Below are 23,410 nucleotides of genomic sequence, written 5' to 3'. Positions count from 1 at the left end.
CTTGTCGCTAGCTTCCTAGCCACTTCCGCTTGTCACGGTTAGCAACTTCCGAGGCGACAAGCGGTGACAACCCGACAACCAACTTGCAGTTTTTCACTGACGAGTTGGGGATATGGACAGATTAAGTAAGTTGTACATCGTTAATTACGTGGCTAAAAATCATAAATAATTTCATTATATATATATATCTTGCGGACTGCTGGTACTTGTGTGATGATAATGATGATGTTGATGGAGCTTAAGTCAGTTTCAAACAGTGTTCCATTCAGCAGACTCATCCTTCTTTATGGAATATTTAGCCCATTACTGACCTATAGATGCCTTTTTGGAATACTTGTTTTACTTCCTGACCACATACTCGCAGCACTACTTGCGTGAAGATGGCCAGGTCGTCTTTCTGGGTAAATGTCGACCAGCCTGGCTGTGTTTGTGACTGGCTCCTCTCTGCAGACTTACCCCCTGCAGGGCCCATGGACCTGCCGCTATCCTTGCTGGAGATGGGATGCTCAGGCAGCTTTGAGCTCATCACACATCCCCTGACCAGCAAGTCTCTCCCCCCACAGAGCACGGTCAGTTGGGAGCAAGACCAGTCTGTGTGTGTAGCTGCATATGATCTGTATGTGTGAGTGTGTGAGAAAGAGAGAGCCCTTTCTAAAATAGAATTGTTTTAAAGCATTAGTTACTTAAGTAAGTATTATTAATATTGATCCATTTTAGAGGGATTTAAAATGGAGGGATCAGGTATGAAGTATCCCAAAACATTCTGTATGATTATGTGAAGATGTGCTGTCTGTCTCAAATGAAATAAATAATAAAATAAATGATAATAAAATAATGAATAGATAAATAAAATAAGTAAGATATTACTTTTATGTTGCTTTGCCAAGAATCACCTTACATGTAGAACTGAGCAGTTTTTTTTTTTGCTGTTAGATTGTATACATTTTAAACTGCCAGGTCTTCGGAACACCTCCTCCTTTATTCAATAGCCAGTCTTCCCTTCCTTTCCCCAGCTCCCCCACGGTCTTCCCCCCACCAGCTTGAGCCTGGAAGCTGAAGTAAAGAAACAGTTTTTACAGGACCCTGCCTGGCTTCCCATACATGACACAGATTTTGCCTTCCAGAGGTTCCTCAAGTAGGTTTTTGTATGAAATCCTTATTAATATGTCAAATAAACCGAGACGAGGAGGGGCAGGCATCATATTCTGTATAATTTTATGCAATTTGCATAAATCTTCATTTGAATTGAGTTTTGTACCCATCCTCCAATGTAATGTGGTTGGAAAAGCAGAAGAAAACTCGAAGAAAAGAATGTTACAAATGTTCTACGTGCTATTGAAATGACAACGTCGTTGAATGATAAGAATGCTGACAAACCTGGGATATCTGACCTAGATTTCTTGTATTGTCGTCCTCGCCAGGGTGACTCAGAGGAATATTGATGTCGACTCTCTGCTCAACTGCTCTCCATCTCCGCTCCACTCTGGTCTCTCTGTGGTGAGAGATCCGACCACCGGGATGCTGCTGGACTTCACTGAGGTAGCACTCAAACACAGCGCCCCACCATTTTCACTCTCATGAGTGAGTTTACATTCTGAATATGATAATAAACTAACAGAGAGGGTAACCCTGAGGCACAGATAGACCTTATTCCTTCTATAACTCACCTGTAGGTGTTACTGGAGAACACTTGCCTGTCAGCCAAGAACTCGCTGTCATTACAACGCCAACCTGGACCTCCTTCTGAGAGCCTTCGGGGAAGCAACACCAACTACCCGTTCCTACCTGGTGAGATCATCCATCAAATACATTTCTTTGACTTAAGGTCTATATATAATTCAAGACCCCCCCCCCCCCCGTATGTATCAACTGATTATTTCTGGCCCTTCACAGGAGGGATGGAGGAACTCACTCTGGACCAAATCAAGACCAAATCTGAGCTGGAGGAGGACATTGACTTTGAGAATGGTGATTTTGGAATCTGGTTTTCCAGCGTTGAAAAAAATAAAGGTGAAACCTCTGCTGCTATTTCATCTCTTTGTTTTTCACCTCCAGATTTACTCAAAGTTCCTCCCAGTTTGAAAGCGGGGATGGACTTCACTGACAAAGGTTTGACAGGCGGGCATGTTGAACTCATTAGTAGAGGTTAAAGATGGTCATTGAATGAGTTTATTTTCTTCTATTTTTCCTATTCTCCTAGATGCTAAGGTAGCAAAAACACAAGTCAACCTCATGTCTTTGCTGTCCCAAGTGGACGACATCACCGACTTGCTGGCGGCGGTGAAGGAAGAAGGCCAAGCAAGTGAACAAACTCCTAAACTACCCAGAACAAATAGCCTGGAAGACCTGGGCATCAAGGTACTTCCATATTTGGGATATGTTCAGTTCATGTGTTGGAGGCATGGTTGTGAGTGAGAGAAGATGAGACATTTTTTGTCTTTAATTCCAGATTTTGTCAAGCTAGCTGATCACAAAGGTCATTTCAGATCCTAAAAAAAAGAAAAAAGAAATACATTAAAATACTGTCGGTCTCGATTGTGCTAATGTGGTGTACTACAATCAATAAAGAAGCCAAATTTTAGACACATTTACAGCTTACATTACCTGTATGCTGTTCCCTCTGGTCAAGCATTAGCTTGATATTTCTTTATTTCGTTTATTTTTTTTAATGCCTTCAGGATGCGCCATTGTCCTCCCATCCCTCCAAGACGGTAAAAGACGAGAAATCAAAGCCAAACAAGAACCCAGAGGAAAAGAAGAAATGGGCCATCCCGATTGACATAAGTTCCCCCTGTGATGATTTTTACAAACGCATCCCCAACCCAGCTTTCAAGGTAAACACAGCCATCATATTTCATCTTTTCATCTTTTTTGTTCCTCTGTTCTAGTTCCTGTTTTCTCCTTTGTATTTATTTCCTTTGATAACCGTCCCTTTGTTGCTCCAGTGGCCATTTGAGTTGGACGTTTTCCAGAAGCAAGCTGTGCTGAGGCTGGAGGCTCACGACTCCGTGTTTGTAGCTGCTCACACATCAGCTGGCAAAACGGTGGTGGCTGAATACGCCATCGCACTCTCACAGAAACACATGACCAGGTTTTGTATTTACTGGTACACAGTTGTGTGTAACTGAAACCACACCAAAAAAAAGGAGAGAAAATTTGTGAAAATTAGGTGCAATTGCTCTGTTGATTTTAGTTTTTAAGTCTACCACTGGGGGGCACTACATGCATAATATTCATGGGCTGCTCTCAAGTTCTCACACTTTATTATTTAAGGCTTCTTTAATGAATGTTTTATAAAAAAAAATAAGAATACATCAATTTGCAATGTGTAATATCTTGTTAAATAAAGTCATGACAAACATTTTTGCTTTCAGGAAAAACATGCAGCTCTGAAAACTGCAGTACTTTCTTCATTAAAAAACTGCATCTATGTAGATACATCACTATTATCACAATTATCTTTCACTTGTTTCCTTATTTTATTTGTAGAACATATTTGTGTCTCTTTGTCTTCTGACAGGACCATCTACACCTCCCCTATCAAGGCCTTGTCCAATCAGAAGTTCAGAGACTTCAAGAACACATTTGGGGATGTTGGACTCCTGACAGGCGACGTCCAGCTCAGCCCGGAATCTTCGTGTCTCATCATGACCACTGAGATCCTCCGGTATTCCCAGCTGGATATTGCAACTATTTGAGCCATTGTTTTTTATCAAAAATAGAAGAATTACATTTGCTGTTGTTTGTCAGGTCTATGCTGTACAACGGTTCAGAGGTCATCAGAGACCTGGAGTGGGTGATCTTCGACGAGGTTCACTACATCAACGACGCTGAGGTCGGTCGATATCTGCTCGCCGCGATCTTGATTTGTCTGATAAAAAAGTGAAGAATAACCGTTTTCCTTTTCCGTTTTCCTTTTCCTTATCTTCCGTTAGAGAGGAGTTGTCTGGGAGGAGGTTTTGATTATGCTTCCTGATCACGTCAGCATCATTCTCCTTAGCGCCACTGTGCCAAACGCTGTAGAGTTTAGCGAGTGGATCGGGTAAGGTGCTCTATACTGACACCTGCCACAACACTGAACATGAGGTGACACATCTAGATCATTTGACAAGCGATAACTTTCTATATTTTTAGAATATTTCCCTCTCAAACTTTCCCCCCAGTCGCATAAAGAAGAGGCACATTTACGTGATCAGCACATTAAAGAGACCTGTGCCTCTGGAGCATTATCTGTACACCGGAAACAGCACTAAGACTCAGAAGGAGATGTTCCTGCTGGTAGATGCAACAGGAAACTTCCTCACTAAAGGGTAATGTGATTTTAGCAGTTGGAGCTGAATTAAAGAAAGTGGATTGTCATTTTAGTTACAGGAAAGACACTTGGTATTTATATTTTTTTTGTTTGTGTAGGTACTATGCAGCTGTAGATGCCAAGAAGGAGCGCACCAGCAAACATGCACAGTCTTTCGGCACAAAGAACACGTCCCACAACACGACAGCCAGTCAGGTATTTCCAGTCCTGTCACTGGTGTCAGACAAAAGGGGACAGACAATTGCCCCCTCTTTCATGCATCCTTCTAATAAATATCAGTACCCTCCCCCCATTTATAACTTATTCTTGCATCACTACTCCCCCACACCGACTAGTGTTTTATTTTCCTAACAGATTCTGAAGGCCACCTGAACATTTTCTCATCTCAAAACATTAACTCCTTGTCAGTGTGTCTCTATTTCTCCTCTTTCATCCTCTAATTTCCAAATCCTCCACTGCATTTCAGGACCGAGCAGTGTGGCTCACCCTCCTGCACTTCCTGTCCCAGCAGCAGCAGACCCCCGTCGTTGCTTTCACTTTCTCTCGCACACGCTGTGACGAGAACGCCCGCTCACTGGACTCCATGGACTTGACCAACTCCGTAGAGAAAGCTGAAATCCACTCATTCGTCCAAAAGAGCCTCAGTCGCCTCCGGGGAGGAGACCGACAGCTACCTCAGGTAGAGAGGAAACACGTTGAAACGATCTTTGTTAAAGCATAGCAACTAATGGAGTAACAGGAGCCCTCAAGGACTTGCATGTGGTAAAGATTAGAGATGGCAAAAGAACACAAATTCCCAAATATAGATTTTACCTCTGATTTTGTTTTGATCATGAAACAATTCATTCAGATCCTGCTCATGAGGGACCTGTTGAAGAGAGGAATCGCCGTCCATCACAGCGGGATCTTGCCGATACTGAAGGAGGTCATTGAGATGCTCTTCTCCCGAGGTCTAGTAAAGGTGAGGCTGAATGTGTCACTCACATCACACTTAAGTATGAGCACGTGGAGGGCCTCAGGGGAGGGCCTCAGACAAACTTGAATACTCCATTTTGCTTTCAGATAGTTTGCCACGAAACAAATTGTGCCAAAAAAACCTCTCTCCTCACACCCTTTCTCCATCTCCCAGGTGCTGTTTGCCACTGAGACATTTGCGATGGGTGTGAACATGCCTGCCAGGACTGTGGTGTTCGACAACATCAGGAAACACGATGGGACCGGTTTTAGAAATCTGCTGCCTGGTACGCTGCTTCCTCTCTCGGCTGTCTTTCATCTGAACCATTGTTTATTATGCTCTTTCATCTCTGAGGATGAATGGGAGTTGAGAAAACAGCAGAATTTTAATATCGCTTTCATGTTTTGAACCGCACCTTCAGGTGAATATATTCAGATGGCGGGTAGAGCAGGCAGGAGAGGTCTGGACCCCACCGGCACCGTCATCATACTCTGTAAAGCCGGTGTTCATGAGATGTCTGACCTGCACGTCATGATGCTGGTGAGATAAGACATTGGCCACAACATATATCAAGATAATAAGAACAAAATCAAGTATAAATAGCTTCAGAAAATGGCAACATACAGTTATATGGGAATTTTATCACTTTTTTTTTACTTTCGTCATGTCTGCCCTCCAGGGCAAACCCACCATCCTGCAGTCTCAGTTCCGACTGACTTACACCATGATCCTGAACCTGCTGCGGGTGGAGGCACTCCGTGTGACGGACATGATGAGGAGGAGTTTCTCTGAGAGCCACAGAGACACTCAGGTAACACACACACATTCACACACACACACACACACAGTAGAATTAAGTGGAAAATCCTTAAATGTCTCAATTAAATGCCACTTCATCCCCTCCCCCCTCACACTCCGGCTCAAGGCACATGAAAAGAGGATCGGTGAGCTGAAGCAGACGTTGTCCTCTCTGCCGCGTCAAGACACGGAGGGCCAGCTGTCTGACCTGCTACCTTACTACCACACAGTGAAGGAGTTGCGGACCACCACTGAGGCTCTTCAGGTGCCCAAACACCAGTGAAGCACACACTAGTTCTTGGCTGCTTATTTAACTAACCACCATTCCTGCTGTGTTTGTTCCCAGCGTGCTATTCTGGAGTCTGTCAATGGGCTGAAAGCTCTGTCTGTGGGCCGCGTCGTGGTTGTCAACAACAACCAGCATCTCAACGCCCTGGGAGTTCTCCTACAGGTTGGCATGTTCTCATGGTGGAAAAGTAGCAGATAAATACATGAACACTCATCTGAGCATATTTCTGAATCTAACTTAGCTTTGATCTGCTGAATGCAAAGGAATTTACACAGCAAATATCACTCTAGTTGATTTAATGTCCAACTAACTGAGGCCCTAATGCATTAAATTCAGAGATCTGAGTAGTTAATTCATTAGTATTAATTTGCATCCATCCATCCATTTTCTATACCACTTATCCATTAAGGGTTGCGGGGGGAGGGCTGGAGCCTATCCCAGCTGACATTGGTCAAGAGGCGAGGTTCACAGCGGACGGGTCGCCAGTCCGTTGCGGGGGCCTATGAATTTATTTTATCATTTCTAAAGTAATTTTTAACTCCATCACTGATGTTGGATCATGTCAGATGTAGGTTTTTGGGGGTTCTTTTGTTTTGTGTTTGTTGTTGCTTTTATCTGTCACAGTTAGTAGCAGGGAGGGAAAAGTAGAATATCAGAGGCGATCGTAAACCCTTTCACAAGTCTCTTAAAGAAAAAAAAAAAACCAAGACAGATGTCATGTAAATTCATGTTCATAACAATGCCCAGTGCTTAGGGTGAATTGCAGCTGGAGCTTATCCCAGAATGCACTTGGCAGAAGGACAAGTGACCAGACGAAGTAATTCACACCTGCAGGTAGTTTCTCGTAGAGGAAACCGCCCACACAGAATCAACATGGAGACTCCCACCAGGCAGGATACGTTCAGTTAGCCATGAGGCTTGTCTGGCTCATGCAGCAGCATTCTCAGTGGAGCCCCCATGTTGTACAAGACTCCTCCTGCTCTACATCAGTGTCTTCACCACTACTCCTGCTTCGTCTCCTCGCCAGGTGTCCAGTGATGCAGTGAATCGCACCTTCACAGCTCTCATCATATGTGAGAAAGGCAATGAGGAAGCGGAGGGAAAAGGCGGTGACAACATAGCTTTCCCTCACTTCTACAACACAGCTCTTTTCATACCTGAAGGTTGGCCAAAGGACACACAAACACACACACGCACATGCACGCACACACTCACAGACACACCTTGGTGTCCTGTCATCCAATTATATTTCTGACTTGAACTTAATGAATGCTACAAATTCCATAAAACTTACAACAGTTTTATTTTTCTCATGTTCTTTGTGATTTTGAAGAGAATGCAATTGAACTTGCAGTGTGCACGTGCTCCCTCCCAGACACACACACACACACACACACACATACACGCATGTGTGAGCGCCCATGTTTGATATATCCTTTGTCATGTTTTTGTTGTTGTTTTTTTTCCATCAGGCCCATGCAGTCATACTGTGCAGAAGTTAAAGCTGCAGGAAATTTCTGGCATCACAGTAAAAACCCTCAAAGTCATTCCTGATAGGATCATTGACAACTACAACAAGAGATTACAACCACGGTTCAGGTGCGTGTGTGTGTGTGTGTGTGTGTGTGTGTGTGTGTGTGTGTGTGTGTGTGTGTGTCCTGTGAGGACCATCTTTTCTTTTAGTCACAACAGCATTATATGCTGTGCAGCAGCGCCCTCTACTTGCACAAAATGACAAAATGCATGCTTTTGGCAGAGTGCCACACGATTGTACCGCTATGAAGAGAAACGACTGATTTTCAAATCAAAATTTGAATCGAGAGATACATATAAACACTTTTTAAAAGACGTTTGATTCTACTGCTTCATGTCAGCAGTCATGCATGTTAGAAGGGGGTGCTAACGGCTAGGGTTGCTCTTATGGAGTGACAAGTGCAAGCAAGGGTCTCGTTTTTCTCTTTTTCTTCTTCCGCCTGTGTATCATCAAAATGATTTTGAAGCTGCTAGTTTAAGTTAAAAATACGACATAATGGCGCTTAAATATGAATAGTGCATCATTTTGTGAAGTACCTTTCCCTTTTACAACAGCAGATACTGTGTTTTTCTATTTTCTGAGCAGCCTTTTAAGAGGGGAGAGGGGGATCTTGTGTAGAGATCATTGAACAGGTCTTATTTATGTCACTGTTTCCTAGCAAAAAAAAAAGTGAGCTTTTGCAGCTCATGTTGGCTTGCTTTCTTCTTTTCCTCCTTCATGTGCCTCCATCTCCCTCAGGCATGACCCCCCCGGCCAAGCCATCTCCACAGCCACACAGGAGCTCCTGAGACTGGCTGAGGCCAACCCTGGTGGGATCGCAACCCTCGACCCCGTGAACGATCTCCAGCTGAAGAGCATCGATGTTGTCGAGGCCTCCATGCGTCTCCGTGTGCTGCAGGACAGCCTCCGAGATTTCAACTGCATTCACTCGCCGACTTTCTCAGAGCAGGTGTGCGTTTTACTCCCCTTGCGGTTCCTGAAAAAAAGCTTTTCAAGTTGTTTATGGGAATATTTTTGATGCAGTATTAAGATGAATGATGAGGCAAGTGTTTAATTCTCTATTTTACCAGCTAATCAGCATCATACTCTTACATAAGACACGTATGTTGCAATCCTCCTCTTGACGCCGCATCTCATTTGTCCCTTTTCATTCCGGTGTCAATTTTAATCCTTCCATCATTTCCCTTCAGTTTTCATAATAACAACATCAAAACCCGCCACACGATTCCTGCTTTCCTGGTGCGTATCCTGTCTCGCTGGCAGACTCATTGAGGAGATAAGATGCTAGAATGGGAGCCAACAGTTCTATAATTACCTGTATAGACTCATAGCAGCGGCTCATCCCCGTCTCACCGTGTCATTCAAGCATCTCTCACACACACATTCACACTCAAGATAACAAGCTCTTACTTGCAGTATCACCGTCTGCTCTCATCACAGTGGATTCACACCGTCGCATGTCTATATGCAGCATTGTGGGTTCTAGAAAGAGCTGGTTAATGTAGACTGTACAGTAATTGGCCTCAGCGGGTTTACATAACATCTTCGCCGAGAGGCTCCATCGTGCCGACAATGAGGGTACGACAGGCAGCGTTTTCCTCTCCTCTACAATGAACCATTGCCGTTTCCTTTTTCTTTTCTTTTTTTTTTGATGTTGTTGTTGCGATGAAATCAGGTCAAATGTTGTGCACTGTTATATACTGGAGTTAAGTAATATTTGTGCGTGTGTGTTTCAGTTTGCTCGGGTGAAGGAGAGGATGAGTGTGGAGGAGGAGCTGCTCAGGCTGAAGTTTCTGGTGTCTGACCAGTCGTTGTCTCTGCTGCCTGAGTACCACCAGAGGATCGAGGTTGGGATCAGACGCTGGACCTGCTTCTGTTGGGGCTCCCTCCTTCTCCTTCTTCTCCTTCTCCTCCTTCTTCTATATCTTCCTTTTTCCAGTCCTACACAGTTAAATTTAATACCCTGAAATCCAGCCGTCTTTTATTTGAGATAAGGTTACTTATTTTAAGTTTTCATTTTTCTGGTATTAACCCCAACCACCAGAGCTGAACAATCCAAAAAAACAGGATTATTTTCAACAAAGTTGATGTCGAATATGCTACAAGGTTGCTGTGTTGTTGTTTTTATTGTTTTGATTCAATCAGTTTAAGTCCTTTGAGCCCATATATAACTGAATTATTTTTGTTTATTATTTAATTTAAAATGTTCATGATCGACTGATTGATTTTCCGAGTTCAACGGGATAAATAGGTCACAGTTTTTCTGCAACAGCAACAAACGAAGCCTTGACTGTTGATGGTGACTTAGAAACTGAGTACATGAAAGCAGCTTAGGAACCAACTCTTTTTACAGCCTCTGAAGCGTCATGTGGACAAAACTTCACCGCAGGAAGTCGTTCACTGATCTCTTCCTCTGTTCGTGCTCCTTTATGATGCAATATTAACTTATTGTATACAATTTTCCCTAAGCTTTTTTTTTGTTTAATAACCACTGACAATTCAGCTTAAAGCTGGACCTGAACTGCCAGGAATCTCATCAGGAATCTAATTTTATTTATGTCCCTTGAGTGTTACAGGCTTGTATTTAGAAGTCTGTATAGTAGGGTTTTATTATCTTGGCCATATCCTTGTCATAGTAATCTTAACTTTTATTTTGTCTTGTGACCCCTGGGATGTGACTCAGTCCGTTTAATCTCAATTTAAAGCGGAAGACATGGCTCCAGTCGACTGACCCTTCACAAGCAGACTAAAATGTTTATGTTCCTTCTTCCAGGTCCTTCAGTCCCTCCAGTACGTCGACAGCAGCAGCGCGGTGCAGCTGAAAGGTCGAGTGGCCTGTCAGATCAGCAGCCACGAACTGCTGCTGACCGAGCTGTTGTTCGAGAACGTCCTGAGCCCCCTGGCGCCCGAGGAGAGCGCTGCCCTACTGTCCTGCCTGGTCTTCACACAAAACACACAAGTCGAGCCGCATATTACCAACACACTCCAGGAGGTCAGGAGGAAGTAGTATATTTTTTTCAACTCTGACATGAAAGTGTGGAGGAACATGATGTGCGCGTACTTCCTCCTCCTCAGATATAATCTATAACGTCCTCTGCAGAACAGACAGCAAGGCCACTTCCCTCGACTCATTCCAGTCACTTATTAATTCACTCATATCTGTCGTTGTCAAACACACCTTTGCTGAGTCAGTGCGTGTTGTTAGCTTCCCCAGATACATGAAAGTGCTTTATGGGTCTTAAATTAGTGATGAACCGTCGTCTCTGTCTAGTTATTTGCCAGAGCTGTTATCCTACGAGAGCAGTGAAACAGATTTCCTGAACATAGATGACAAGAATGATGTGGTTGAAGGCGGCTAAAGCTAAAATCTCTGTGTTTTTCCACACTTTTTTTTTTGTGTTGTTTTCAGGGCATCCAGCGGGTGTTGTCAGTGGCCCAGCGTATCGGAGAGCTGCAGAGGGAGTGTGGGATACCACAGACAGCAGAGGAGTATGTTGGCCAGTTCAAATTTGGCCTGACCGAAGTGGTGTACTGCTGGGCCAGAGGCATGGTGAGGCTTAACCCTTTGTTGTACCAATCCATATCCATTGTGTTGTAGAAGCGTAAAGTTGGCGTGAATGCGCCCAGATGGCAACTTTCTACCCCAAGGACCATAAACGGAGGAGAACGGCAGCGTCGCATGACGTTTTAAGGCAAATTTGTTAACTCACAGGATTGAGATTCCATCCCAATGTGAACAGCCTGGATCAAGATGAAGGCAATAATCAACAATTAATCTGCCTGTCATTTTCAAGATTAATAATTTGTCCTGTAAAATGTCAGAAAATAGTGTGAAATAATCCACCAGTTTCCCAAAATGAAATAACCATTGTTGAAGACTAAAGAACAAGGAAACTTTGATCTTTAAGAGGCAACAAGAGGATTTTTTTTCACATATTAAATTGCTTGTAGTGTATGACTTCTGCCACTAGGGGGTCTGTCAAAACACGCGGCATCGATGGTGACATCGTGCAGTCGCGCGAGATCATGGGAGTTGTTGCCTTTGCTCATCCCTTTGGACCCCAACTCATTTAATCGTGTGATTTAATTCAAATTAAATAACTCCCATAATTCTAACCCACTGACTTAGTTTTGGATGACTTCTCGACTCAGCTGCTGTAGTTAACGTTAATATGGTGAATTTAGTCGCAGCGAAGCCCGCGGCGCTGTTTTTATGGTCAAAATAATCTCTGACAACAATTTTTATCACTGTGTTGAATGAGTTACCAACAGGCGAGCAAATGAAATGCACCTGAAATGATGTGACAGATTTCTGGGTTTGAACAGTTTTGGAAATATGAGGGATTGTGCCTCATGCTGTCATGCTTTTATTTGCCGTTGCTTTGTCTCTGGTTATTTCTTCAATAAAATCACTGACATGAATCAAAGCACATTTGTCCAGATTAGAAGAGTATTAAATTAACCCTTGAAAGTACATTTGAGGCCATAAAGATGTGCAATTAATTTGTGATGAACGATTTAGAGTCGTGATTAAATTCATTAAATGTTTTAATTGTTTGACACCCGTAGTCATCAGCAATCCCAGTCTCTGTCAATCAGCTAATTGACTTAATGAGTTTTCCACCGTTGCACAAGTCTCCAGCCACCTCACATGCCAGTCGTGTACTTTACATTCACAATCAAAGCATCTCACTACCAAAGTTTGCTTTATTTAATCGCTCGGTTTGTCTCTTCCCATCTACTCTATCAGCAGTTTTAGCATTTCTAATTTAAAAGGGAAACGTTGTTTGTTTGCTATTTATAGAGTTTTAGTCTCCCACCACATTTCTCCTGCTCGAGTTGCATCATACACCCACTCATGTCTCCGTTACTCCTCTCCCATCCTCCCCTGCCTCCCTCCCTCCCTCCCTCCGTCCGTCTCGCCACCAGCCCTTCTCAGAGATCGCCCAGCTGACCGACGTCCAGGAGGGCACGGTCGTCCGCTGCATCCAACGTCTGGATGAGGTGCTGAAGGAGGTGCGGCAGGCTGCCCGCATCGTTGGAGACTCCGTCCTGGGGAGCAAGATGGAGAAGGCCTCCCTGTCAATCCGCAGGGACATCGTCTTCACCGCCTCCCTCTACACCCACTGAGAGATAGAAGGGAGGGAGGTGATGTGGTGATGTGAGAGCTGACATGTTTCTGCTAACATGTGCCTACAAAACATGTTTACAAGAACTTCCTGAACAATGAAGAAAGGGAATGATTTTAACCAAAGTGGAGACTCCAGGAATGAACATGAAATGTGGATTGTAATTTACTGTACAGTAATAAAAATCTGTATTCCAACACCTGTGATGTCCTTTTGTTGTATTAAAATGATAAAATGTTTGATCCATCTGAGTTTAATAAGACTATTAATCTGCCAAAAACATCATTTGAAGGCGGCATGAAAGGGAGGAAAGAGCAGCTTCTTTGTGGAGCTGTAATGGGATGTTCCAGCCTGGACTGTCGCTTTAAGACAACGATAGCTTTGTGTCTGATTAATTTAATGTTCGGCGACGCGTTAGTGGAGAAACCTTGTTAGACCCTACACACACACACACACACACACACACACACACACACACACACACACACACAGGAAAAGGGAGGAGGAGGAGGAGGAGGAAACCTGGACAGACCGGCGCTGCACTAGAGAGCTTTTGGAGACACCTGAACTTATTGAGGGTGATACTAAGATGAAGACATCTTGAGGATGCGTTTGGAATAAAAGAAGAAGAAAAAAAGTCTGCATCACTGCGCAAGATAGGAGGGACTGTTCACCTCTGGAGTGGGAAAATACATCCGATCAAAGGAGGAGGACAGAAGATCGGGAGGCATGTCGGAAAAACACGGTGAGGTGCTATACACGCTGCGCATTTTGAGCCATTTGTCATCCTCCACTGACATCCGTTGTGTGATATGTTAGTTTGCTGCTCAGATACATATGAGATGTCTTTATTGTGATGATGATGATTATTATTATATATATTTATAAATATAATTTGCATTTGCCAGCTCGCTCAGTGTCCATATCTTCATCCGCTATTTCGGAGCACAGCGTTGTTTCCATAGGATGATGCACCGCTGTGTGGGTGCAGCCTCCGGAGGAAAAATCATTAGAGGGCCGTAATCTTATTATCAGACTTGATGTCGTTGTGTTTTATTTAATCTTCGAGGGGGGTGGGGTGATGTGTGTGTGTCTGTGTGTCTGTGTGTGCAGGGGTGCTTTGTCAGGAAGAACATTTGTGAGAATATGATAACTTTAAAATCATCGTTCCGCACAGGCCCCTCACACATCTATAGATATAAGAATTTTGTGTGTGTCTGTGTGTGTGTGTGTTTGCGCGTGCACGCCAATGCGCGTGATTCCCAGGCGCTGATGACATTAAAGCTCATTTTCTGGCGCACACAGTTGCATCGTCTCGAGTTTTCTCATCTGTTTGAGGTTCGATTCCCTCAAGACGGAGAATGAATCTTTATTAGAGGAACTGAGACTTTCTATTGTTGATGCTAGGAGTATGAGTGCAGTTTTTATCATCTGCTGTGTTTTTCTGCTTAAGTCTGTTAAGGACCTTAACAAAAGTACTATACGGTTGAATTAGCCTGTTAAAACCTGATCATTAGCACCTGAGGTCCTGCTGCACATCTAGACTGGGAGCTATCGTCTCGATAGCTTCATTCAGGCATGAATATCTGATACTGACAGATGATTTTAAACTCCCAGGATGCAACTAAAGACAAGAATATTGTTTCCCTGTAATCATGTAAAGGGAATATATATATATATATATATATATATATATATATATATATATATATATATATATATATATGTAGTTTTTTTTCTAAATATGTCATGTGCTACTGAGAAAAAAAATTGACTTAATAGGTTCAATACCACCTGATACAGCTGGATGAATTAACCTGAGCAGGTTCTTTTATTTGTACTCCATTCATAGTTCTGTTTTTACTGTGTCTCTTCCTGCTGTTATAAGTAAGAACTTTAACCGTCATCATTTTTAGTTTTATCACAACATTGTCTTGATCTTTGTCACGTTTGAATCAACCATGATTTAAAAAAAAAAAACATTTGCATACACCGAATATTGAAAATGTTGATTTAGAATAAAAATAGAGGAATATAAGAAAACGGCAATGGAACAGTGACGAGTACAATGTGATTAGAAGTAACTGATCATTAGTGGTTAGCAGTTCATCCATGGGGACATTTCGGCAAGAGAAGAAATGAAAGTCGTTCAATTCTTGAAAATATAAAACCAACAAGCGTTTTATTAGCAGATCTATTTAATCAAATCACAACTGTAACATATTAACATATTAAATTAGTCACAAACAGACTCCATCCTACTGTAGCGGCAGGCTGAGTAAATAAGGAATAACCCCCACTTTCTGGTTTCTATCTCGTTCCATCATCACGTGTTTGACCATTGCCAGTTAGAGTCAAATTTCAAGTTCTCAGTGCAAATGTCAAAGATGTCATCAATGAGGAGGTAAATACTGAAAGCTCGTCCGTGTATTTCTTTCCCTGGTGTTTGCCGAGCCGCTTATGACCTTTAAGACGCGTCCCTTTGCTCGTGCGTTCTCCTTTCCCCTCTGTCCTTTTCTGGTCCACTTCCTGCTTGTGACAGTTGGGGACTATTATGTAAAGTCGGTCCCCGAGCGTAAGTCGTCATCCTTCATCACTCATCTGCCTCCTGCTCTCCTTCGCTTGTCCCATCAAGCCCCCCCCCCCCCATTTATCTCCACTTCTCTCCCTCCTCCTCTCCTCCCTCCTCATGTCGCTGTCAAAATTTATCACCGCACCCTCTTCTACTTCCTCACTATGACAAGACAACACCCTCACCGTCATTTTCGGTGTTAAACACAAAGGGAGCAGAGGTGCTATGGTGTCATGATGGGATGCTTCAGACAGACCATCCGAGGAAATTCTTCACAGCAGAAATGTCATGTTTCTAAAAGCTAATACATTTTGGTTTGAAGGGTGTGAGGGATGAAAAAAGGTGGGTTTTTTTTATTGTGTGGAAGTGAAAATGTCAATCACTGTCATCATTAGCACAAAGACGGCTCCTCCTGGAAAATATCAGAGCTCTGCTTTCTTTGTGGATGTTATTTGAAGTCTTCCTGAGGAGCTGTGTAATTGTTTTCTCCTCCCTGAGATAAGAAATGCTGCATTCAACGTGCCGGCAAACATGTAACGCTCCTCCAGTTAGATAACACGCCCTCGCTCTTACATCTCCCTCTCTGCTGTTTTTCTTTCTGATAATTCTCCCACCTGTTTCATATATATATATATATATACATATATATATATAATTTCTCTCTCTCTTCTCTTTCCATCCCAGGTCTCGATGACTCCACCCGTCAGACGATGCAGCCCCCTCCATACCTCCCCGGCCCACAGGACCCCAATGTACCCCAGCATCCTAACATGCCTCCTGCACCAGGTGCCCAGCCCAACTATCCCCCTCCTCCTCCACCTCCAGGTTCAGAAGGATACCTCCAAGAGACCCAGTTCCACTGCAACACAATGGGACCCCCTGGGGCCCCTCAAGGCTACACAGTGCAGACCCAAGGCCCTGGTGGGACCATACCTCATCCCCCGGTGGGATACCTCCACCCGGGCTACCCTCTTCAGCTGCAGCCCTGCACAGCGTACGTGCCTGTGTACCCCATGGCATCGGTGAGTGCTTTGACTGCATATCACAGCTAATAATTGCTGCCCTCTCATCTTCACTTTCTCAGTCACTTTAAACAAGATCAATATTGACAAGCCCTCCGGCACGATAGTGTACGGCAACATCTCTGCAATCTCCCAAATCAGATTTAAACATTTCCTGCCACGTTGTTGGCGGAGCTCAAACCTGCACGACTCAAATACACGCAACTGTTGCATCATGCCGGTGCTTTGTTTTGCAGCAATAAAAAAAGATCCAGTGGTAACGTGTGAAACAAGCAGGAATGTAGTCTGGCTCTCGAGTCTTGGAGATGATTGTGGGTACAGATGTGCAATGGGCAGAGAGTAATTACAGAACCCACACGCAAGGCTGGGAAGAATTGTCCAGTTGGTGTTGAAGCTCCAGGGCCACAGCTCGGTGGTTAGCCTTCACCTCACCAGGCTGCAAACGGAAAATAAATCAATGTCACTGGACTAAAATGCAAATTAAGTCGTCTTTTCTGTCGTTCTCTGACTAACATCAATGAGATTTCCTGAACTCAAGACTTGACTTTAATCTCAGTGATTGAATGTGTGTAGGTTTAGATAGATAGATGATAGATAGATAGATAGATAGATAGATAGATAGATAGATAGATAGATAGATAGATAGATGATTGATAGATAGATAGATAGATAGATAGATAGATAGATAGATAGATAGATAGATAGATAGATGGATAGATAGATAGATAGATAGATAGATAGATAGATGATTGATAGATAGATAGATAGATAGATAGATAGATAGATAGATAGATAGATAGATGGATAGATAGATAGATAGATAGATAGATAGATAGATAGATGATAGATAGATGATAGCTAGGTAGATAGATAGATGATAGATAGACAGATAGATAGATGATAGCTAGGTAGATAGATGATAGATAGATAGATTGATAGATAGATAGATAGATAGATGATAGCTAGATAGATAGATAGATGAAAGATAGATAGATAGATGGATGATAGCTAGGTAGATGATAGCTAGGTAGATAGATAGATAGATGATAGCTAGATAGATGATTGCTAGATAGATGATAGATAGATAGATGATAGATGGATAGGTAGATAGATGATAGATAGATAGATGATTGATAGATAGATTGATAGATAGATAGATGATAGCTAGATAGATAGATGATAGCTAGATAGATTGATAGATAGATAGATGATAGCTAGATAGATAGATGATAGCTAGATAGATGATAGATAGATGATAGCTAGTTAGATAGATGATAGCTAGATAGATAGATGATAGCTAGATAGATGATAGATAGATAGATGATAGATGGATAGGTAGATAGATGATAGATAGATAGATGATTGATAGATAGATAGATGATAGCTAGATAGATTGATAGATAGATAGATGATTGATAGATAGATAGATGATTGCTAGATAGATGATAGATAGATAGATGATAGATGGATAGGTAGATAGATGATAGATAGATAGATGATTGATAGATAGATTGATAGATAGATAGATGATAGCTAGATAGATAGATGATAGCTAGATAGATTGATAGATAGATAGATGATAGCTAGATAGATAGATGATAGCTAGATAGATTGATAGATAGATAGATGATTGATAGATAGATGATTGCTAGATAGATGATAGATAGATAGATGATAGATGGATAGGTAGATAGATGATAGATAGATAGATGATTGATAGATAGATTGATAGATAGATAGATGATAGCTAGATAGATAGATGATAGCTAGATAGATTGATAGATAGATAGATGATAGCTAGATAGATAGATGATAGCTAGATAGATGATAGATAGATGATAGCTAGTTAGATAGATGATAGCTAGATAGATAGATGATAGCTAGATAGATGATAGATAGATGATAGCTAGTTAGATAGATGATAGCTAGATAGATAGATGATAGCTAGATAGATTGATAGATAGATAGATGATAGCTAGATAGATAGATGATAGCTAGATAGATGATAGATAGATGATAGCTAGTTAGATAGATAGATGATAGATAGGTAGATAGATGATAGATAGATTGATAGATAGATAGATAGATGATAGCTAGATGATAGTTAGCTAGCTAGATAGATAGATGATAGTTAGCTAGCTAGATAGATAGATGATAGCTAGATTGATAGATAGATAAACAGATTGGTAGGTAGGTAGATAGATAGACAGACGGATAGATAGATAGATAGATAGATAGATAGAACAATAGATAAATAGACAGACAAACAGCAACTGTTGCATCATGCCGGTGCTTTGTTTTGCAGCAATAAAAAAGATCCGGTGGTAACGTGTGAAACAAGCAGGAATGTAGTCTGGCTCTCGAGTCTTGGAGATGATTGTGGGTACAGATGTGCAATGGGCAGAGAGTAATTACAGAACCCACATGCAAGGCTGGGAAGAATTGTCCAGTTGGTGTTGAAGCTCCAGGGCCACAGCTCGGTGGTTAGCCTTCACCTCACCAGGCTGCAAACGGAAAATAAATCAATGTCACTGGACTAAAATGCAAATTAAGTCGTCTTTTCTGTCGTTCTCTGACTAACATCAATGAGATTTCCTGAACTCAAGACTTGACTTTAATCTCAGTGATTGAATGTGTGTAGGTTTAGATAGATAGATGATAGATAGATAGATAGATAGATAGATAGATAGATAGATAGATAGATAGATAGATAGATAGATAGATAGATAGATAGATAGATAGATAGATAGATGATTGATAGATAGATAGATAGATAGATAGATAGATAGATAGATAGATAGATAGATAGATAGATGGATAGATAGATAGATAGATAGATAGATAGATAGATGATTGATAGATAGATAGATAGATAGATAGATAGATAGATGATAGCTAGGTAGATAGATAGATAGATGATAGATAGATGATAGATAGATAGATAGATGGATAGATAGATGATAGCTAGGTAGATAGATGATAGATAGATAGATAGATAGATAGATAGATAGATAGATAGATAGATAGATAGATAGATAGATGGATAGATAGATGATAGCTAGGTAGATAGATAGATAGATGATAGATAGATGATAGATAGATAGATAGATGGATAGATAGATGATAGCTAGGTAGATAGATGATAGATAGATAGATAGATAGATAGACAGATAGATAGATAGATGATAGCTAGGTAGGTAGGTAGATAGATAGATAGATGATAGATAGATAGATAGATAGATAGATAGATAGATAGATAGATAGATAGATAGATAGATAGATAGATAGATGATAGATAGATAGAGAGATGATAGATAGATTGATAGATAGATGATAGATAGATAGAGAGATAGATGATAGATAGATAGATAGATAGATAGATGATAGATAGATAGAGAGATAGATGATAGATAGATAGATAGATAGATGATAGATAGATAGATAGATAGATAGACTGATAGATAGATAGATAGATAGATAGATAGATAGATAGATAGATAGATAGATGGGTATCATGAAACCAGTGTTTATTTGTGAAGATTATTTTGCTAAAGTCTGATGTTTCGTGTTTGCCTACAAAAATATGTCATCCTGTGTTGACCTCAAGTAGACCAGAAGAGTTCTGACAACATGCTTCAGCTGGCCTCGCTCACAGCATTTCCACTGTTATCCTTGTATTTTGATGCTTAAAATAAAAATCAAAGGTTAATGTGTCGTACTTACCTTAGACGTGGATCTGTTGAATGAATGACAATGACATGAAAATGAAATTTACTACAAACAGACTTTGTAGTTGCCGCTGTGCTTTTGCTGTCGTCTTTTCCTTTGTTCGTGTCACCTTGACTCTCTTGAGTGTTCGTCTTTAACAGCTCCGCTGTTCTAAAAGGCACAGACACTCACACTTCGGTTCTCTTCCTTTGCTCAAGGGCCAACCCTACATGCCAGCTGCAGGAGGCCACCCAGGCATCCCGCCAGGTCAGATTCATCCCATGCAGATGCCACCCAGCATCACCTTAATGGACCGTCGACCGCCACATGACTATCTACCCATCGCCGTGCTCACCACAGTCTGCTGCTTCTGGCCGACAGGCATCATTGCGATCATCAAAGCAGTGCAGGTTAATGCCACTTTCCAGCATCCTTTTCCATCTTTGGGTTTCATTAACATAATGTCCCTTTTACATTGGACTTCGGAGCATAAATCCACCCTGAAGACATTTCACTCCAGATCTTCAGTGAATAGTTAACCTGCCTCATAAAGGTTTGTGAGAATATCTATAATGGTTAACAGTCAGATTCTCGCTTGAATGAGTCCTCAGAAGATATCTTCTCTGACAAATAGGTTCAAGGCAAAGTTATTCGGATTGTTCCGATATTAAGCAAGATGCTGCAACAAGTATAAGGTGCAACTATCCATCTATTTCAAAGTCCACCCACTAAAAGAGCTGTTTGCCCCTGACGTGCTCGGCGTCTGACAACACTGTTGAAAGGAGCCCACCGAGATAGACGAGCGTCTAATACAATTGAAGTCTCGCTTACTTACGCCACAGATCGTTTCCCATGATCCCTCTGGTCTCGGCTGTCTATTTCAGTTTATTTTGACCACACCAAAGAATGTCTCCAGCGCAGAGATGCCGATCTTCAGACAGCTGAAATCCACTGACAGCCATCACTCATTCAGACTCCTCCACATTCTCCTGCCCCCGTCTCTCTCGACCAGCCAACTAATCAAGATACCTCATCCACATCGAAATCGGCTGCATGTTCGTCCACAGAACGTAAACGAACAGATTCCTTCACTTACATTGTCAGTCACTTATAATAATTATATACCATCTGTCAGCAGTAAAGCAGCACTTTTAATGGACAGACTTTGACGTGAACTTCTGCCAGAGCGTCCGTATATTTCGCAGTTGCTTGTTAGCATTTTTTTTCATCCTTTTCAATCATTTTGACCCAAACATGTGGGAAAACTGGGCCCAGGTTGAGCCACACTGGAAATCTCCTTTAGGATGAGTACCAATATAGTTTTCAGTTTCTACAATGTGATATTTTATTTATGGCCACTGCCATAGAGACCTAATCAATATTCTCATCCAGTAGCCCCAGTTTATGCCTCTCATGTATCACTGTTACATTCGAGCACAGAGAAGTGTTCAGTTTTCCAAAACATGACTTTCGTAATTGCTTGCCCTTTGTGCAGATTTGGATTGAAGCAGAGAAAAAAATTGTAATTGAACTGTGAATGGACTTGCCAGGAAAACATGACAGACCAGTTCTGAGCTGACATTTTCAATCGTCGTAAATTATGCAGAACCAGGAGAAATGTTCAACGACACCGGGAAATTGAAGTAGCAAATGTCAGGATTTCATTACTGCTTTTTTTTTTTTTTTTTTTTTTTTTGTAACAAGAAAATGTGACATGCTGCTATGTCTTGTTACACCTTAAATTCATTCCTGGCTATTTCCTCTAGCTGCATAAAAAGCAGCCAACAACAGCTCGTTTTCAAGCCTTTTATGGGTGCTGTTCAACGTACAAGTGAGGCTGAGCGTGACGTTAGAAATGTAAAGGCTCCGTCTGGTGGGTCTCTGTAACAGCAGACTGTGCAGACCAACATGCGCCCTACGTTACATAACTGCACCATTGTAGGTGCAACTGGAGGGATGGCTTTTTCCCCGTAGGCCTGCTCAGCTGCCTTTGAGTTGAGTTGAGCTGACAAGGCATAGACCCACCGGTCTGAACTGTATACGTTGCTATGGTGCGTAACTGCTGAGTGGAGTGGCCTCTTTCTGCAGTGAAATCGATCCATTCATGGTGTTTTAGCAGACTCTCTCCTGCTCCCACTCTTCCATCTTCCTGTTACATAACATGTATTCTAATTTCTCTCCTCTCCCACTCACCCTTCCCCCCTCCCTCCCCAACTATCATATAGGTGCGTACGGCTATCGCTAGAGGAGACATGGTGACGGCAGAAATAGCCTCCCGCGAGGCACGCAACTTCTCCTTCATCAGCCTGGCTGTTGGCATCGCCTCCATTGTGCTGTGCACCATCCTCACGGTGGTCGTCATCATCGCCTCGCAGCACCACGACGACGACTGGGAGCCGTAACCAGGCGCTGCGTCAAGACAAATGGGAAATCATGGCATATACTAGCTAGCTAACTACTCTCAATCAGGTTGGATGAAATAGGGGCACCAATAATGCACTCAAACTGCTACTGCTTGCTGCTACACACAGGGTCTGAGTCCAGTCACACACACACAGCTGGGACCTAACATGCTGCCATCGAACAAATGCGCACACACACACACACACACACACACACACACACACACACACACACACACACACACACACACACACACACACACACACTAAAAACAACCAATCACAGCAAATGTCCAAATGCCAAATACAAGCAGCTGTCAAACGAGGTTCAGTATTCCTGTTCACACAGCGACCACTTAATATTTACACTCTGATTTAAGCTGCAGGAGGAAGACAAAGCTCCTTGCATTAACAATTCATTTGATGCTGATTAATTCATGGGCTGATGTAGTGAGAGGAGAGGTCGCCGTGTTTCTCTTTTAAATATCCAAGTGAAAAAAATGGACCCACGCCGTAGCTGGTGGTTAAATGCACATTTTTAGTCATCAAAGGACAAGTATACATGTTTTTCTTCTTTTTAAAAGTGTGCCATGTTGAAACTGTGTGCTACTATTGATTTACAGAGTTATATTATTGCTGATGCACTTGCGTAAGAGACTGTGGAACTAATTTAAAGTGTTAGAGGGGTG

The 23,410-nt window shown here is 42.1% G+C and overlaps 2 protein-coding genes and 1 long non-coding RNA gene across 3 annotated transcripts; 2 read left to right on the top strand and 1 right to left on the bottom strand.

Annotated features, from left to right (window-relative positions):
- The first annotated feature begins 20 nt into the window (after nt 1-20).
- On the top strand, nt 21-13,200 carry skic2 (SKI2 subunit of superkiller complex). The gene is made up of 29 exons (XM_086193883.1): nt 21-125; nt 451-569; nt 1,014-1,135; nt 1,422-1,539; nt 1,674-1,788; nt 1,894-1,968; nt 2,056-2,109; nt 2,201-2,358; nt 2,679-2,834; nt 2,946-3,091; nt 3,521-3,667; nt 3,751-3,835; nt 3,936-4,042; nt 4,164-4,310; nt 4,411-4,507; nt 4,779-4,991; nt 5,163-5,273; nt 5,442-5,553; nt 5,689-5,807; nt 5,947-6,078; nt 6,193-6,330; nt 6,412-6,516; nt 7,382-7,517; nt 7,827-7,953; nt 8,627-8,837; nt 9,625-9,735; nt 10,662-10,880; nt 11,298-11,438; nt 12,818-13,200. The coding sequence occupies exons 1-29, from the start codon at nt 113-115 to the stop codon at nt 13,016-13,018; spliced, it is 3,735 nt and encodes a 1,244-aa protein (XP_086050009.1). The 5' UTR covers nt 21-112; the 3' UTR covers nt 13,019-13,200.
- A 268-nt stretch (nt 13,201-13,468) lies between these two features.
- Nucleotides 13,469-22,997, top strand: prrt1 (proline-rich transmembrane protein 1). The gene is made up of 4 exons (XM_086192694.1): nt 13,469-13,762; nt 16,274-16,611; nt 20,538-20,729; nt 22,545-22,997. The coding sequence occupies exons 1-4, from the start codon at nt 13,747-13,749 to the stop codon at nt 22,719-22,721; spliced, it is 723 nt and encodes a 240-aa protein (XP_086048820.1). The 5' UTR covers nt 13,469-13,746; the 3' UTR covers nt 22,722-22,997.
- On the bottom strand, nt 16,353-20,748 carry LOC147240753 (uncharacterized). The gene is made up of 3 exons (XR_015111136.1): nt 20,335-20,748; nt 19,036-19,115; nt 16,353-17,047 (listed from the first exon to the last, which is right to left on the bottom strand). It is a non-coding gene; the product is annotated as an uncharacterized LOC147240753 (long non-coding RNA).
- Nucleotides 22,998-23,410: the final 413 nt, after the last annotated feature.

Source organism: Aulostomus chinensis, chromosome 22 (genome assembly GCF_037954235.1).
Source record: "Aulostomus chinensis isolate RoL2024-O1b breed Wild chromosome 22, RoL_Achi_v1.0, whole genome shotgun sequence".
NCBI classification, from domain to species: domain Eukaryota; kingdom Metazoa; phylum Chordata; class Actinopteri; order Syngnathiformes; family Aulostomidae; genus Aulostomus; species Aulostomus chinensis.
This window is presented reverse-complemented; position numbering and strand designations above follow the sequence as displayed.

Excerpts from the sequence above, each read along its gene's own strand:
- prrt1 (XM_086192694.1), top strand. Across the intron at positions 16,612-20,537 it reads CTGTGTACCCCATGGCATCG|GGCCAACCCTACATGCCAGC; the intron begins GTGAGTGCTTTG and ends CCTTTGCTCAAG. Across the intron at positions 20,730-22,544 it reads CGATCATCAAAGCAGTGCAG|GTGCGTACGGCTATCGCTAG; the intron begins GTTAATGCCACT and ends ACTATCATATAG.
- skic2 (XM_086193883.1), top strand. Across the intron at positions 1,136-1,421 it reads GCCTTCCAGAGGTTCCTCAA|GGTGACTCAGAGGAATATTG; the intron begins GTAGGTTTTTGT and ends CGTCCTCGCCAG. Across the intron at positions 1,789-1,893 it reads CAACTACCCGTTCCTACCTG|GAGGGATGGAGGAACTCACT; the intron begins GTGAGATCATCC and ends GGCCCTTCACAG.